This window comes from Callospermophilus lateralis, chromosome 15 (genome assembly GCF_048772815.1).
Source record: "Callospermophilus lateralis isolate mCalLat2 chromosome 15, mCalLat2.hap1, whole genome shotgun sequence".
NCBI lineage: Eukaryota > Metazoa > Chordata > Mammalia > Rodentia > Sciuridae > Callospermophilus > Callospermophilus lateralis.
In genome coordinates this window covers 89175472-89190830 of record NC_135319.1, presented here as the reverse complement: position 1 = coordinate 89190830, position 15359 = coordinate 89175472, and the positions used below count along the sequence as shown (strand labels likewise).

Below are 15359 nucleotides of genomic sequence, written 5' to 3'. Positions count from 1 at the left end.
AAATAACACAGTGCCAACTCTGATGCAAAGGCTTTTGGGAAATGGAAGCAAGATTTAAAAGATAATAATAATGCTGACTCAGATTAATTAGAGAGTATCATTTCCAGAATATTAAATGTTCCTGTGAAGTGTCAGAATCTGAGCCAGTGTGTTCTCCAGGAGGAGCTGTCCACACTGGCTTCGTTTCTGCATCGCCAAGGCCACCAGGCAGGTGGCCTTGAGTGACACTACAATCATGCCATGGAGCAGCGAGTGGGCTGGCACCTGAGTGGAGGGGAGCACCATGGTCCCCTGGGCCTCTGGTTTCAACAGCACAGAGGGAGGGAGCCTGTGGAGGGCCCTGCTCTCTACAGTCATCAATCCAGGTGACCCATGATGGTCCAGTGTAGACAGAATCTCAAACAAGTATTTAATAAAATGCCTGAGCCCTCTTCTGCTGGGGATCATGTGCAGTTATGGAACAAGCATGGTCCAAGAGACTTCCAGGAAAGAGGTTGTGCTCCAGCCACTGGGAGATGGGGACAGATCTGAATCTGACAGAAGTCGCCCACCACACACCCCTCACCATAAGACCCCGCAATGAGAGCGACAGTGGAGCAGGGACAAAAGGGACCCTCGATACTGAAGGTACAGAGGCGTGGACATGAAAGGAGGAGGAGGAGGAGGAGGGATGCTTCTCCTGGCAGAGCAGGAGGGTGGAGCAGAGGTCACCCTGGAAGGACGTCAGGCTAGTGGGGACCTAGTTGCATTCTCTAGAGCCCCTCAGCTGGTTAGGAACAACTGGCAGCAACAGCTAGATCACCTCCAAGGACGGAAGGGGACACCTGGCTGTGCATGGGCACTCCTTCCTGTCACAGCTGGGGAACATTCCAGTGACTTTTTCTCAAATAGGAAGCTCCTCAGCTAGGCAAGTTCCTTCCCAAAATGGCTGGAGGATTTCAGGAAAGATGAGGACCAGATGCACGAGGAACGCGCAGGAGGGCAGTGTGCGTTCTGAACTCGTCCCTGTGGCTTCCTGCCTGTGAGCACTGCCTGGGTGGCTCACAGACCTCCTGCCAGGCACGTGCAGTGGTCCTTCCGGGATCCCAAGAGTTCTGCAGACAGGGAGCCAGCCGTCAGGGTGTTGTCCAGCAAGGAGCCGCTGCAGCAGAAGCACCATGGCTAAGGAAGTGCCCTGCTGAGAAGGTGATAGCACCAGCATGCAGATCAGGGCCAGTCCTGGCCGGCCAGAGCCTGTCTGCATGGAGGCCACAACCCTGCTCACCAGGCGGTCATCCACAGTGGACACACCTCCTGGTCTCTCTGCAGTCACACCGCTTGTCAACAGCAGGGACAGGAGTGGGGAAACCTGCCTTCAGCCTAAGGCTCAGCACTCTGCACTTAGCACCTTCAGGGAGGGAGGGGACAGCAGGAGATGACAGAAGGGGACCCCTGGATATTACCTTACACAATATTATTCTGCTGTAAGGGAATTTTTTTTTAATAAAGTAGATTAAAAGTCAGAGGAAACCAACGATTTTGACAGGCCTCAAAATTCTCCTTGAATATTCCCGAAGCTGATGATCCAAGTTCTTTTTTCTCTTGTCTTATAATTCTAAAAATATATTCTTTCTTTTCCCCCGATATGTAAAGATTTAACTTGTAGTCCTTTTAGTAGCCTTTACTAACACCTTACTTTCCTTAGGGAGATGTTATAAAACTTATTACAGTCCTGAAACTGAGAACTGATTACTCTTCTCAGCATTTTATTTGTAAAGCAATTATTTAAACTTTACTCAGTAGAGAAAGGCCAATCATGTGAGTGACCCTCATTTTTGGTTATTCCCAAAGGGAAAACTATGCAGACTCTCACCCAGAACAGGCTAAGGGAGCTACCTTATCCATTTCATGGGGAAATGAATGAATCTGTTTATAGATCACAGAGCATTTCTTTGGGGGCTTAGTACAGGCTGCAGTCTTGCCACAAAGCGTGGAATTCACCTGGACTCTCCTGGGGAATTTGCACAGTGTCTGGAGGACACAGTGGCTCCTACATGGACTCACTGACTCTCAGCCTTGTCCTTCTGCCAGTCTTTTATTTTTTATTTTTTTATTTTTTTGTACCTGGATTGAACCCAGGAGGACTCAAACACTGAACCACATCCCCAGCTGTTTTTATATTTTATTTAGAGACAGGGGTCTCACTGAGTTACTTAGGGTCTTGCTAAGTAGCGGAGGCTGGCTTTGAACGTGCAGTCCTCCTGCCTCAGCCTCCTATGTCACTGGGATTACAGGTGTGCACCACCACACCCACCTCCACCAGCCATCTAGAAAGGAGGGCTCCTAGATGTGACTTCCTTGGGGCACCAGGAGTGGAGGAGCCTGATGTCATGTGATGAGAACTCCAACTGCCTGCAGCAGTGCAGATGGCTCTTTCACCAACGTCAAGATGGATGGTGAGCTCCTGGGCACTTAGAAACAGAGCTCTGGGCTGGGGCTCGGGAAGGAAGAGTGGCTTTCACCATGAACCTGGAGAAAGCACCCACCCATCTTCAAAATGAGCAGGACAGCAAGGTGATGTCCAGGATCATGGTCAAGTCCTGGCACCCCGGGGGTCAGTGCAACCAGTCCTATGCTCCCTTCATTCAGTGAAGTAGCACCCCAGAGACACTGTGTGCTCTTCTCTGAGGTCAGGGACAGCAGCACATTCTCAGGCTACATCCAGTGAATCACTCATCCCCTCTAGTTACAGTGTGTGACCTCTGTGGCTTCTGTCGCTGTGACATATGATAAACACACATGACAGTCTTGCTCTCCACATGGGGAGACTGTTCATAGACAGAGGCCATAAAAATGACTTCAGTCTACCTCTGCCTCTCAATGTGACCTGCCCTGGACTCCTCCACTGGGATGAGGCCAGGGTGACCACGAGAGCAGAGGCAAGATGGACAGCAAGATCTCCACGGGGTCTGGGAAGAGGCCCAGGATGCACTCGGAAGGGTCACTTCTAGGTGCATCCTCCAGGGTATGGGTGATAACTAAGATGCCTGGCTAATGCTTTGGTTAAAAACTAATCACAATTTCCTGGTCATACCAGGAAAAGGGATAGATCTTATAGCTTCAGGATTGATACTACCTATTAGCCATTGATTTCTGGTATTTTAAACCTTACAGTGATTCTGTAAACATGTGCCTACTATGTGAAACAGTGCTGAGGGAAGGATACAAAGTTGAGATGAATCATTTCAATATGGCAACATTTAGAAAGCTAGTAACTGTACATCACAAATACTTTAAATGGGATCCATATATGTCACTCATATATATAATCCATATATATCTATTTCTACCTATAAAATCCATTAAAATATAAATATATTTGTATATATATTTATATTTTAATGGATTTTGTAGGTAAAAAAAACAAATAGAAGTCTAGCTGGGAACAGTGGTGCACCCCTGTAATCCCAGGGGCTCAGGAGGCTGAGGCAGGGGGATTGCAAATTTCAAAGCCAGCCTAAGCAATGTAGGGAGGCCCTGAGGAACTCAGCGAGACCCTGTCTCAAAAATTTCAAAAAAAAAAAATTTTTTTTTTAAAGGCTGGGGATGTGGGTCAGTAGTTAAGAGGTTAATCCCTGGTATCAAAAAAAAAAAAAAAAGAATTCTATAAATAGAACAAATGTTAAATGTACAACAGATAATAGAGCAGCAGCATTCTGCTGAGATAAGAAGTGAGGAGTTTGGTTCAGTTCATCGGTTTGTGTCAATTCACTAAGCAAAGAGAGCATGCTCAGAGCCTGGCACTGTGCTAAATGCACCCCAGACAACAGACAACACAGCTTGGGCTGTGGCTCCATGAATTCACACTGAGAGAAACCAGCGGGCGCTGACCATGAGACATGCTCCCCTAGAAACAGGGAGAAAAACCTTCCAGGGGAAAGTTCCTTGCATACAACCAGAGGGGTGGGCAGCCCTGGTTGCTCTAGAACCTCCACTGGAGGCGATTTGTGTCCTGAGTTTTGAAGAATGAGCAGAAATTTGATGTGGAATTTGCCAGATTTCCTAAGGTGACTCTTGCAACTGGCGAGTGGGAGTGAACGAAGAGAAAGGAGGCCCAGCTGTTTTGATGGCCAAAGGGAAAATGGAAAGTGAAGTTTAGGGCCAGGACACCAGAGCACGGCCAAGTGGGGAGCTCAGGGAGGCTTTGCTGAAGGCAGATCCAGGGACCCCGCTGATGCGGAGGCAGGAGGGACAACTGGGCTGGGCTCTGCTGGGTCTGCTGGAGGAATGGTGGTCGCCAGCCACGAGTGGAAGGATGGGGAGGCAGAGAGGGGAAAGATTGGCTCTGGACGTGTTGGACTGCTACTGCCCCTCAGATGTTCCCGGGAGAAACATTTAGAAGAGAGCAATGACTACTTTGGGTCCTGGTTCTTCCAGGAGGGGTAGTCAGAGTGACCTAGACAAGCAGAAGCTCGGGAAGAAAGGACAGGCTTCAGTTCCCTGGCATGTGAGGGAGAAAGCAGGCCTGGAACTGCACCTGACATTCAGTCTGCGTTGGACAGTACAGTGCTGCCCAGGTGCTAACAAAGGTGCCCAGGCTGTGGCCTAGGTCCCCAGACATCGCGTATCATGCTTTGGGGATATTTTGTGTCTTATTCACAGCTACACCCCAATGTGCCAGCTCTCCTGGGCTCTGCATGGCCGCTCCTTGGGACCACCATGTGAGCAGAAGCACAGCTCCACCATCACTTCACAGCCAAGGGAGCTCAGGTCCCCAAGGTGAGCATGAGTCAGCGCAGAGCCACAGTTAGCACCGAGGACTCTGTGATCTGATTCAAAGAGAATTAAAAGCAGAGGCCTCGATCCACAGCCCACTGAGCCACGTGGCCTAGCAGGCTGAGAAATCAAAAGACTTCAGATCTCCTTCCACTCCAGAAAACAAGCAAGCGCTGCAGGCCACGCTCACCTGCTTTTAACTCGTCACTACTGCACGGAGAGGCCTGGAAAGGGAGACCTGTTTAATGCATTCCTCCGAAATTAACCAGAGGACCTGGCGACAGTTTGCAGGGAAGCTGGCAAGGCCTGAGTATTTATAGGAGCATTAGACAAATCGTAGGCACTGGAGAAACAAGGCCTGCTCTGCAACATCTAGGAAGTGGCTGGAAGTGTTACTACAAAACCTAGCACCTTCCCCGGGGAGAAGATAAGAGCTCCTGAGTGGGCTGACAGAACAGCCTGAGGCTTAGAGCAGATTTTTACTTCTTTGGAAATAGAATAATAATTTTTTAAGACAGTCCCTATTCTGAAAATTCATTTTTAAGAGAAAAGACTAACCAAATAAATTAAACCTCTCCCCAGTTGCTTTAATTGCACCTCACCATCTTCACGGTGTGGCCCAGGCTTGGCTTTATGGTGGTATGCACAATGGCAGGGCTTCCTGTACCAGGAATTCAGTGTTCTTTTGGATGGTTCAGCCGTCAGCAGAGGATGGAGACTCAAGCATGGCCAGGAGCTAGAGAGAGAGAGCTCCAATTCCTGGGCTTATATCTTGTAAACAAGCCTCGAAGCCCAAAGATCTTTCTTTTCCACCCAGCACAATGTGCTGGCTGCGTCCAATAATGACACTCAGGGAGGGCCAGCTGGGCCCCAGCCTTTCATACATTGAAATCCAGAGGCAGGACTTTCTCTAGGCTGCTAATCAAGCTAAGAGTAAGCACTCAGCATGATGTGTATAGCCCTGCCTGGTTACAAACCCAGGATTCCTCCTGAGTTGGGCAACACACCAGAGGCGTGCCTTGAGTGTCACGGGGCATTAAGACAGGATGGTTGTAGCGACTCCTTAAGGGATGAAGGATCGGAAGCCCAGCTCCTTCTGCATGGTGGTCTTGGGATAAGCTTCCACCTGGTCATGCGGAGGAAGGCACTCCAAACCACCTGGTATGGGTGCATTGCCTTTAAAGGCATCCAGAAGCAACATCATGAGTAAAACAAGAGAATGGGCCCAGATTCTCCTAGGTCACAGGACAAATGCAAAGGGAATAAAACAATGTGCCCAGAACCCTCTGAGCAGAGAGCCAGGAGCAGCTGGCCAGAAACAGGCATTCTGCTGATGCCACCGCTGTACCCAAGATCTCCCTTCAGATAACTAGCAAGAGGGAGTAGGCACTAGAACCCTCCTCTGGAAAGATCCTGTAGTGGTCCCCGCTGCCTCCAGGGGGAGCTCTGTGTTTCTGTGGTTTAGAGCAGGAGGGGGCAAGGAGAATACCACTGGCCAGAACAAAGCAGGCCTGGGTCACTTGGACCAGAACCCAGGTGGGACCTGCCTTCAGACTCTGCTCTTGTGCATTCATCTCCAGGTGTCACTTAGCAGTGACAGGGCCCTGCTGCAGGTGCTGGGAATAGAGAGAGGATAATGCTCTTCCCCAGGCAAGACCACTGCACAAAGGGAGATGGAGGTGAATAATATGGAAACAAATGTGATAATTCATCAAGGTTAATGCACAGAAGGAACTCAGAAAGAACAGAGGATGGGGAGACCTGTAGGAAGACGGTCAGCCAGTGCAGAGGTTGTGTTTACCTGGGGGACAGTGGGTCTGGGGTGGCCAGCCATGCCAGGAGCCAGGAAAAGCTTTCCAGGTGGGAGAATGATCAGGTAGGAGGAGGCAAGGGGAAAGACAGTACCGCCCTACGGCGTATGCAAGCAGCAGATGGCGAAGACCAAAGTGTGGGTCACCGTTCCTTCACCAGGCAGCCCCCATCCCCCATCTGGACAACTCACTAACAGGAGGGAGGGCTACCAACACAGGAATCACAGTGCCCTGGAATGTCCAGGTCGTCCATCTGCCCACCAAGAGGTCAGGTGCGGCTTTCTTCTGGCCACTTGGCTCCTTAGCACCACAAACACTTCTACTGTATGTCACCCAGAACTGACCAGACTTTTAGCTTTGTAGTACTGCCCTGTCCAGTCTGCTGTCTGCTTCAGACCCCTGGGGACCTAGTGTGCCCCTTCCCAAGAGGAAAAGTCCCAGCAGTCAGCGCTGCACAGCAACACACAGTGCCCGTGCTCAGCAGCCGTGGCACACCGCCCACTCTGCCTGGCTGCTGCTCCTCCCCCAGCAGATGCTGTGTAACCTGGAGGCTATGGGTGGAGGAGCAAGGGGCACAGCTCACCATCACCCCACTGACTCCCACTGCAGGCATGTCCCCGTGGGCACTCACAGGCTCTCAAGCCTACTACCAAAGTCGCTCTCCACCAATAAACCTGCTCCTGGCTGCAGCTTCCCAGGGCAGCCTTCTGGGGGAGCAACCAGGAATTTACTCCAAAGACCACGTCAGGTGATTTTGTTAACAAGAACTCAGATTAGATTACTCTGTGATTACATGGTTCTGCGGTGTGATAAATTGGTTAATAACAGGATTCCCAATGTAGTTGCTTAATGGGAATTCAATAATTACAGGTACTGGGATTGCACTGTAAGCCCAGGAGGTGCTAGCATCTGCCCTGCTCTAATAATGCAGAAGTTACCTGGGACAGTTGAAGTGGCTGTCCTCACAGACTCAGTAACTAAGACTCTTGTCTGCCTAGCTAAATGTCAAATTGAAGATCCTATTCCCATGAGCAAATCAGTAATCAGCAGATAAGTGAAGGATAAAAGAATATTTGAGTCACATTGTATAATGGAGGAAACGTTTGCAAACACTTGGTTTTGGTGGTGCGTTGGGGGAGGGGGCAGTTACCACAATTCAGTGAATGATCTACCCTGAAGGAATGAAATTGAAGTTTAAAGAGAACGAAGGACTTAACCCAGCACCTGGGCAGAACCTTTCGTTCTTTCTATGGCACATCACAGAACTGCAGCTGGAATTCTGTACATGCAGTTTATGCTCAGGCTTGTACTTTCCACAGATGTCCCTAAAAGGGACTATACTTCTGGGTCATGTGCTCTAGGTTAACAAGGCTTGAGTTTGTGAGAATTTTTCCTAAGTTTTATAAACTGCAGCATATCTCAGAGGCCTTCAGAAGAGGGAAGAATAAGTCTTGGTTTTAGGCTCAGGGGTTAACTAGCCCATAACATTCGCTGACAATTTTTTTTTTTAATTTTAAGTAATATTATAGTCTTTGACAATAAGAAAAATGGAGTGCTGAATTTAAAACATAAAATGGCCCATTAGAAAATGGTTGGAACTTATTTTGAAAACTCCAGATAATACAGCTTTGCTGTTTTGTCTTTCCAAAATGTCAAAATTTGGCTAGGATTAATGGTTCTCTAAATCAATAGGATTTCATGTTTATAAATGGCTTACGGTTCCACCGGTTATAAAACGTTATGAGCTCATGCATCCACATCACTACCAAGCTTTTACTGAAACCCACTGACGTTGTTTAGTCTGGCATCCAGACCACACAAGCAAGAGGACACAGCAGAACTCCCCTGAGCCTGGCTGGAGGCAGCACCCTTTTCAACCCCTAGGGGTCCAGGGAGGCAGTGAGCGTGAGCAGAAAGGGAGGTTGTCGTGGAAAAATGACACATGGGCTGGGCCCCTGTTAGAAGTACCATAGGAGATCTCACAATGCTCCCTCTCACAGACATGGGGGAGTGGAATCCAGACAAGACGACGGCATTCTTCAGAGAACTTTCGTAAGGAAAAACACATATTTTTAAAAATCATTTTTAATCCCATCTTTCTAATACAAACATCACGCCTGGCTACATGTTTACCCACAATGGCTTCAGCGATGTCATTACAACTTTGTGTTATTTTTACCTAACACTATCTATATTGCTTTCTGAAAACCTCTGTTTGATAACTACTGAGTAATGTTCGATGGTGTTGACTCTATAAACACACTGTGTTCCCCAGTGTTAGCCGGACCCTGTGGCTCTGAGGCGTTTCTCAGACAAATAAGATCTTGCCAGGAGAGTGTAAGCCAAGGTCATTTTATTTCACAATGCTTTTGGGTGAGATAAATAGGTGTTTCTGAGCCATGGCCAGCTCTCAGCACCAGAGTTGACAGGCACCTGGGCTGTATGGATTAAGAGGACCTCTTCCTCCTGTCTTTGGTCACCTCTTACTCCAGGAAGCACAGGTGGACAGCATGTGGGACAATGAGGTCATTCGAGGGTCCTGTTTTTCATTCCAACAGATGTGACATATACTTTGTTATGTTAACAAAGCCTTAAAGGTTCACGTATGAAAACAAATAACGTTACTTTCTGAAGAAAATTAGCCTATTTGAAATAATGTACAGCAATCTAGATCTAAAAAGTAATATGGTCAGTTGCTTAATATTAAGTCATAAAATTATATTACAAACAAAATATGAGCCATCATTACCCCGGTAGAAGGTTGCCAAATTCCGCTGCCCAGAGGGGGATTTTCACAGAGGAGAATGGAGGGCTGAGTGCTTTGCTTTGTCTTTCTAGTGTGGAGCTGGACTTTAAGCAGCAGGAAGACAAGCTGCAGCCCGTGCTGAGGAAACTGCACCCTATCGAGGAAACTCAGGTCGCCCCTTCGCCTTACACTCAGGAGACGTACTCCGCAACGCCCAAGCAAAAATCCAAAACTGAGTCTAAAAAGCATGGAAGGTGGAAACTCTGGTTCCTTTAACACTGGTGGTATGAAGTCTCGAGGCTGTCTTTAAAACCCACTGGAGTTAAATCAGTCCTTTTCCAGAACGATTAGGATCGAGGGAACTGCGGTGCCAATCCACGCGCTCCCCGCTTCTCGCCCTGCGTACCAAAAAGGCCTTCGTCCCACCAGATAATTAACAGAGTAAGGTAATCAATGTCACACCTGGCTAGCTGTTCTTTGCAGTTCACGGATGTGGGATGTAAAACCTGAAATGAAACTTATGTACTCAACGATGATAAGTAAAAATTCTAACCCCCCAGATCTGCAAGGATTAGGTGACCAACCTGCACCATGGCAGGCTGTCTCTCTGCACAGCGAAAACTCATAATTATTTTCCAGCCTTTACTTTATTTTTAAATAATGAGAAGAAAAAGCAAGCCTTATGTTTGCAGAGGACTTCATTTTTACGTTCCATCTTGCAAATAAGCAGGGGGCGAGTGCAATTTTCAGCACATCAAATTCCGGAGAAAGCACAATTTTTTCAAGTGGTCAGAGACCATGAATAATCTCTAAAATGTGACTCTATGTATATTTGCCTTCATGTGCTGTAGCGCTAAGCCAAGTGACCACATCTCAGTGTCACACTGACACCTCAAATTGAGCACCCTCTTCATCTCTAGACCTACGACATGTTTACTGCTCATTTTCCAAATGGCCAGCAGCCAGGAGTCCCCCAAAGTCAAGACATGCCTTTAATCATTGCAAGTTGACAGGGTCAGAGCTATTGGACACTCAGCTTTCTTAGATCTCGTTTTTAATCTTTTGGTACCCAAAGGCCAAATGATAAATTCTGGCAAGAATTTGAAAACACATATAGAGATACACAATGGATAACACAGTCACCAATAAATCACAGGCTCTCTGCCACAGTGGGAAGTGTTTTTGTGGATCAATCCTCAGAGACATTGCTTGCCCATAGAGCAGCCAGACATTTTATATAATTCGTTATGCTTTATAACAACCATGGAAGGTCTGACCATCTCAAAGAGAAACAGCGTGTTCCGTTTAGCTGCTACCAATGGACAAACTTAATATCACCTACATTTAACCTGTTAGTAAGTTGTACTAAACGACATACTTAGGGGAAAGCTGTGAATCAAATGTTTTTAGGTATTTTTTAAATCCACAGTAACACTCAGAGTTCTCTCTTGATTACACATTGCAATGTAAATCTTAGTTCCTTTATTTTTTCACTCATTTCTTTGCACCTTTGCAAGTATCTTTTTATAGAAAAAAAATCCCCTAGTCTGTTAATGACTTTGTCTATCAATTTTTCGCTTTTCACAATAGGAGGTAGGGATCTTACTTTGCCTTTTTTTGTACAACTTAAATTTTGAATAGTTTGTGAACATACTGAAAAACCCAGTCTTCGAGTTTTTGTCCAGCAGTTTCATATCTATTCACGTGGTGCCGACGTGCACACCTCATTGATCAGATGCCAAACACAAAGTGGCTAGTGTTGGGAAAAGGATCGCAGCCTGCTTGGTTCACACCGGAGCTACTTCTTGCCATGCATTTTCCTCCTCACTCAACAGCAATTCTGTTTTAGTTTTAAGCATCTGGTTCTATAAGGACCTAGCTATTAGCAATCAGATGTGGACTTGAAAGAGACGAAAGAAGAGTATTTGTGAAAACATTCTTTAGGGGTTACTCAAACAGTACTGCAGAAGTATACTTAATTTAACACACACCCCTGTTGTAGAAATATTGTGTAAAGATTCAAATCCCTGAATAGCAGTAACAGAACTGAGAAATATTTTTTGTGCAAGAAGAGCGATAGGCAAGTTGTTCCTGTACCTTGAAGGAAGTGCAATTGTTTCATGTAGACTAAAACTTTAAAAACGTGTTTCATGTTTTTATACTGTTTTTAACTAAAGTTATAAAAATGTTTGCGACAAGTTCTCTCTCCTTCTGTTTTAAGAACCCTAGTGATATCAGTGAATGGAAAGAAGAAAGGTGTCAGCAGCTTGCTAAACCAGCACTGTACACCTGACCCACCGAGAGGGCATCCTGGAACAGGAGATGTCCCCATGTCAAACCAGTTTAGACCAAAATCCTTTGGTTAAAACTTTCAGAGTCAGAAAGCAAACTCTGTAGGTAAACTAATTCTTCCTGGAAAATGAAAGCACCTCCAAAACATTTGAAAATAACATTTTCAAAATCATTTCATGGTTTAATTGCGATGCATCATTAATGGATAGAGATCCTTCTCTTGACAGATTTAAGCAAAAACTTTGACACAAAACCAAGGCAACATGTCCCGTGCTCCCTCATATGTACATGTACATGGCATTACGTATAGAGATTGATTATTATACTTGTCATCAAGTTCTTTATTAATTTTTAAATAAAAAAAGCAAAGGTAATGTTTTGTGTGGCTATCAAACTTATTTCATAGCCTCAATAATTTGAGAAAATAAAAGTAATCTGAGAAAATAATAACAAAGGAAGGGTCCTTGGGCTGAAAACCATTTCACCAGGACTTGGCAAAGCGGGATACTATGGTGTGGCATGCTGCCTGCCCTGTGGGGGTGGGTGGGGCTCACACCTTGCCCAGCCCATGCACTGGGCATGGGCTTGGCTGCTGGGAAGACGGGAACTTTTCACAGTCTGCAGGACTCCATGCAGGCTAATGCCAAGACGCCGTCACCTGAGGCCTAATTTCTGAAAAAACTCCAAGTAGATAACTAAACTCATTCATGACAAATCCTCGAATAGCCGGGTGTAGGCAGCTTCTCTCGCCCGTTTCACGAGCAGGTCCCCAGTCCCAGGGAATTGGCCAACATCTTCCTTTCTTCTCTGGCTGCCCCCAGGTGGAAAATGAGCACCCCTGCTGGGCTGCGCCCCTTCCTGGCCTGGTGTCCACGGGCAGACCACTGCTGTCTTGCCTGGACAACCTGTGGGGGCAAATGCACTGCCCAAGGTCTAGAGTCCCTGAGCCAGGACAGGGCACCACACACTTGGACGTGAGGCTCCTCCTACCAGCACAAGTTCCTCAGAGAAAGGAGGGGACAAATGCACAAGGGGACGGGCCACATGCACAAGGGGAAGGCAAGCCCAGTGCACTGACCCAGGGCAGTGCAGGGAACACCCAGCCCCTCTACATCAGCCACCAGCCACCTACCAGGCCACGCCAAAGCTCCTCCTGTATACATACTGAGATGCAGCAAGGATAGTCTGCCATGCTGGTGCCCAGGGCCACTCTAAAGCTTGCCACTCAGTTGCAAGAAGCAAAAAGCCAGGACCTCTGCTTTTTGATCTTCAATCTCAGACGCCCACACCCAAGTCCCTCAGAGTACACATGAGGAAGGAAGCAGGGCAGGGGACACCTCACTAGCTCAGGGCAGGAGCGACTGGCAGGCTCTTCCTGAGCATCTGCAAGATTGCTCAGCGGCGCCTGTGCGGACGGCAGAGTGCGGCTGGACCATATGGCATCAAGGGTACTGTAGCCCCTGGCCCAGGATCGGCCCACAGAATAGGGAATAGGGACGGCCTCTGCAACCCCATTTTCCCTGGAGGACCCCCCAAGGCAGGCCATGACCCCAGGCACACGATCGCTAATTACAACAAGACTCACCATCGAGTCAAGTGTTCAGATCTTTGTCAGTCACGGAAGAGAGTAAGAACTAGAAAGGAAGAATGGCCATGAACTCCTCTGTATCGTGCTGACAGTAACAGCATGGCATGTCAATAAAACCCACCACGGTGGACTGGTTCTTTGGGAGCATTTTTATCAGCAAGGAAAATGTGAACTGATGACTAATTGAGGCAGTTTCGAGGGTGCGATGTTGCCCAAAGATCAACCACAACCCAACCAATCAACATAGCCTCTTTTATCTATAAAAGCTCTATCAATAGCACCTTTGGCATGGGCTAAATGTGCAGCCCGCTCACTAACTGGACATAAACAGCTATGTGATGCAAAGATCAGAAATCACATCCTGTTTAGTGAATTAGCATAAACTAACCATGCTGGGGTGGGTGGCCTGCATGTGGCAGATAACAGGTGGAGTGAAAGCTACCGATTACCCCTTAACATCGCTCAATAATTAACTCAAAGCACCTTTGCAGGCAGGTCTGAATATGTAGGAAATACAGAGCACGTTTTACCCACCGATGACTGGTTTTTGTTTCCTCTGCTACAAACCCACAGTTAGTGACCAATCTTTAAAAAAATATCAAGGCCCCAAGAATATAAAAAGGCATGAAAAACTACTCTCCTAACACCAAATAAAAGTGGACATATAGTCTTTGCTGCTCACAAAAACTCATGTGTCAGGGTGGCTTTCCGGGAGCCTTATGTTTTGTAAGTAGATTTGCTGGCCAACTGTGTAATTAGAGACAGTTTGTGCGATACCTGTATATAAAAGCCAGACACCATCCATTTGAAACATTTATAATGAATTTTTTTCTGTTGCAAACATAAGTTTAAAAAACAACATTTTTTGAAAGCACATTCATATTTACATTCCATGAGAATAAACATCTCAAAATCAACACTCATGCAGGGGATGTAACATCTTGTGGAACGATTTGGTTAGGTCTCCTGGTTAAATAGGCACCATTCACTGGGAAACCAATGTAGCACCTTATTTTCCAGCTAAGAAAGCATGCCAGGTCCTTATAAAACACCCAGGTTAAGTGAAAGCTCTGGGTTTTTATTAACAGCAAACTCCCCACCCCATCCAGACATCCACAGTAGAAGAAGAAGAAGTGTATCCATGGCTCGAGGCCAGCGGTCAGGAGGCTCCTATGGTCCCAAACACAAGTCAAGGATCCAGACAGACTTTTTCCTTCTCTACACATGCCTCTGTGAATTTTACGGATCTTCCAAAGCACCTTCCATTGAAAGAGGCCGCATTTCCACTTTGGAGAATCAGTCCTTTTCCGCCTGCTGATTTGCATCTAGGCCCGTGTGACAGTCCTTCCCACCCAGTGCATCTCACTCATGAACAAGCAGTGAATCCCATCATGTGAAAGCAGCAGCACCTCCAAGCACAGGAGAGGGCTCACTCCAAGGCATCATCGCTTTCTCAGGTCTCATCCCAGTTAGTGCACAAATGCTCATTCCAGAAAGGACACTCTTGTATGGGACGGCACCAGGTCACCACCAGCCAGGTGGCCTGCCTACCTACTTGCCACACAAGAGCATCTAACCCAAGCAAGGCCCCTGGCCCAGACCAGACGTGCACACAGAGAACGGTGCTTGATGCCCAGAGCACAGACGGCCTCTCAAAGGGAAGAGGAATGTAAAACGTGAAATTAGACTTAATATAAACCCACATATTTCACTCAACTATGTCCCGCAACCGAGTGGAGGAGGGCAGGTGAAACTGCTCCTCATCTGTGCGGCACTATGGCCAAGCTGGTTTCAGGGCCTGTGTCCCCTCAGCATGTGGTCCCCAGTTCCACAACTGCCAGGTGGACTTGTCTTGAGTGCTGTTTGTGTATAGTACTTAGGATGGTGGATCCCCACAGCCCGTGAACTAAAACAAATGATGCGCAACTGACGGCAAAGTGGAGTTTCCACAAAACACGACAGAGCAGAAGCCTTGCATCAGGGATCATCACAGGCCCAGCTGCCTGGCCTCTGCAGCTGCAAGAAGCCCTGTACTGCAGGTCACAGTGGCACGGTCACAGGCAGAGTCCCACACTTCTCCACTCCACACATAAACAAGCAGGGCAGTGTGAGCCCAACAACATCACACCATGCCCCTGAGGGACAGAGGTCACGCTCATACCAGTAC

At 47.2% G+C, this 15359-nt stretch overlaps 2 protein-coding genes across 4 annotated transcripts in view; one reads left to right on the top strand and one right to left on the bottom strand.

Moving 5' to 3' along the window:
- The window catches only part of Insyn2a (inhibitory synaptic factor 2A), a 55483-nt gene extending 43505 nt beyond the window's left edge, over positions 1–11978 (top strand). For both annotated transcript variants that reach the window (XM_077105390.1, XM_077105389.1), the window contains exon 4: positions 9405–11978. In XM_077105390.1, the coding sequence (XP_076961505.1) occupies positions 9405–9588 (184 nt within the window). In that variant the 3' untranslated portion in view covers positions 9589–11978. The remainder of the gene's footprint in view (positions 1–9404) is intronic.
- The window catches only part of Dock1 (dedicator of cytokinesis 1), a 447303-nt gene that overhangs the window by 251911 nt on the left and 180033 nt on the right, over positions 1–15359 (bottom strand). The gene's annotated exons all lie outside the window — the stretch shown is intronic.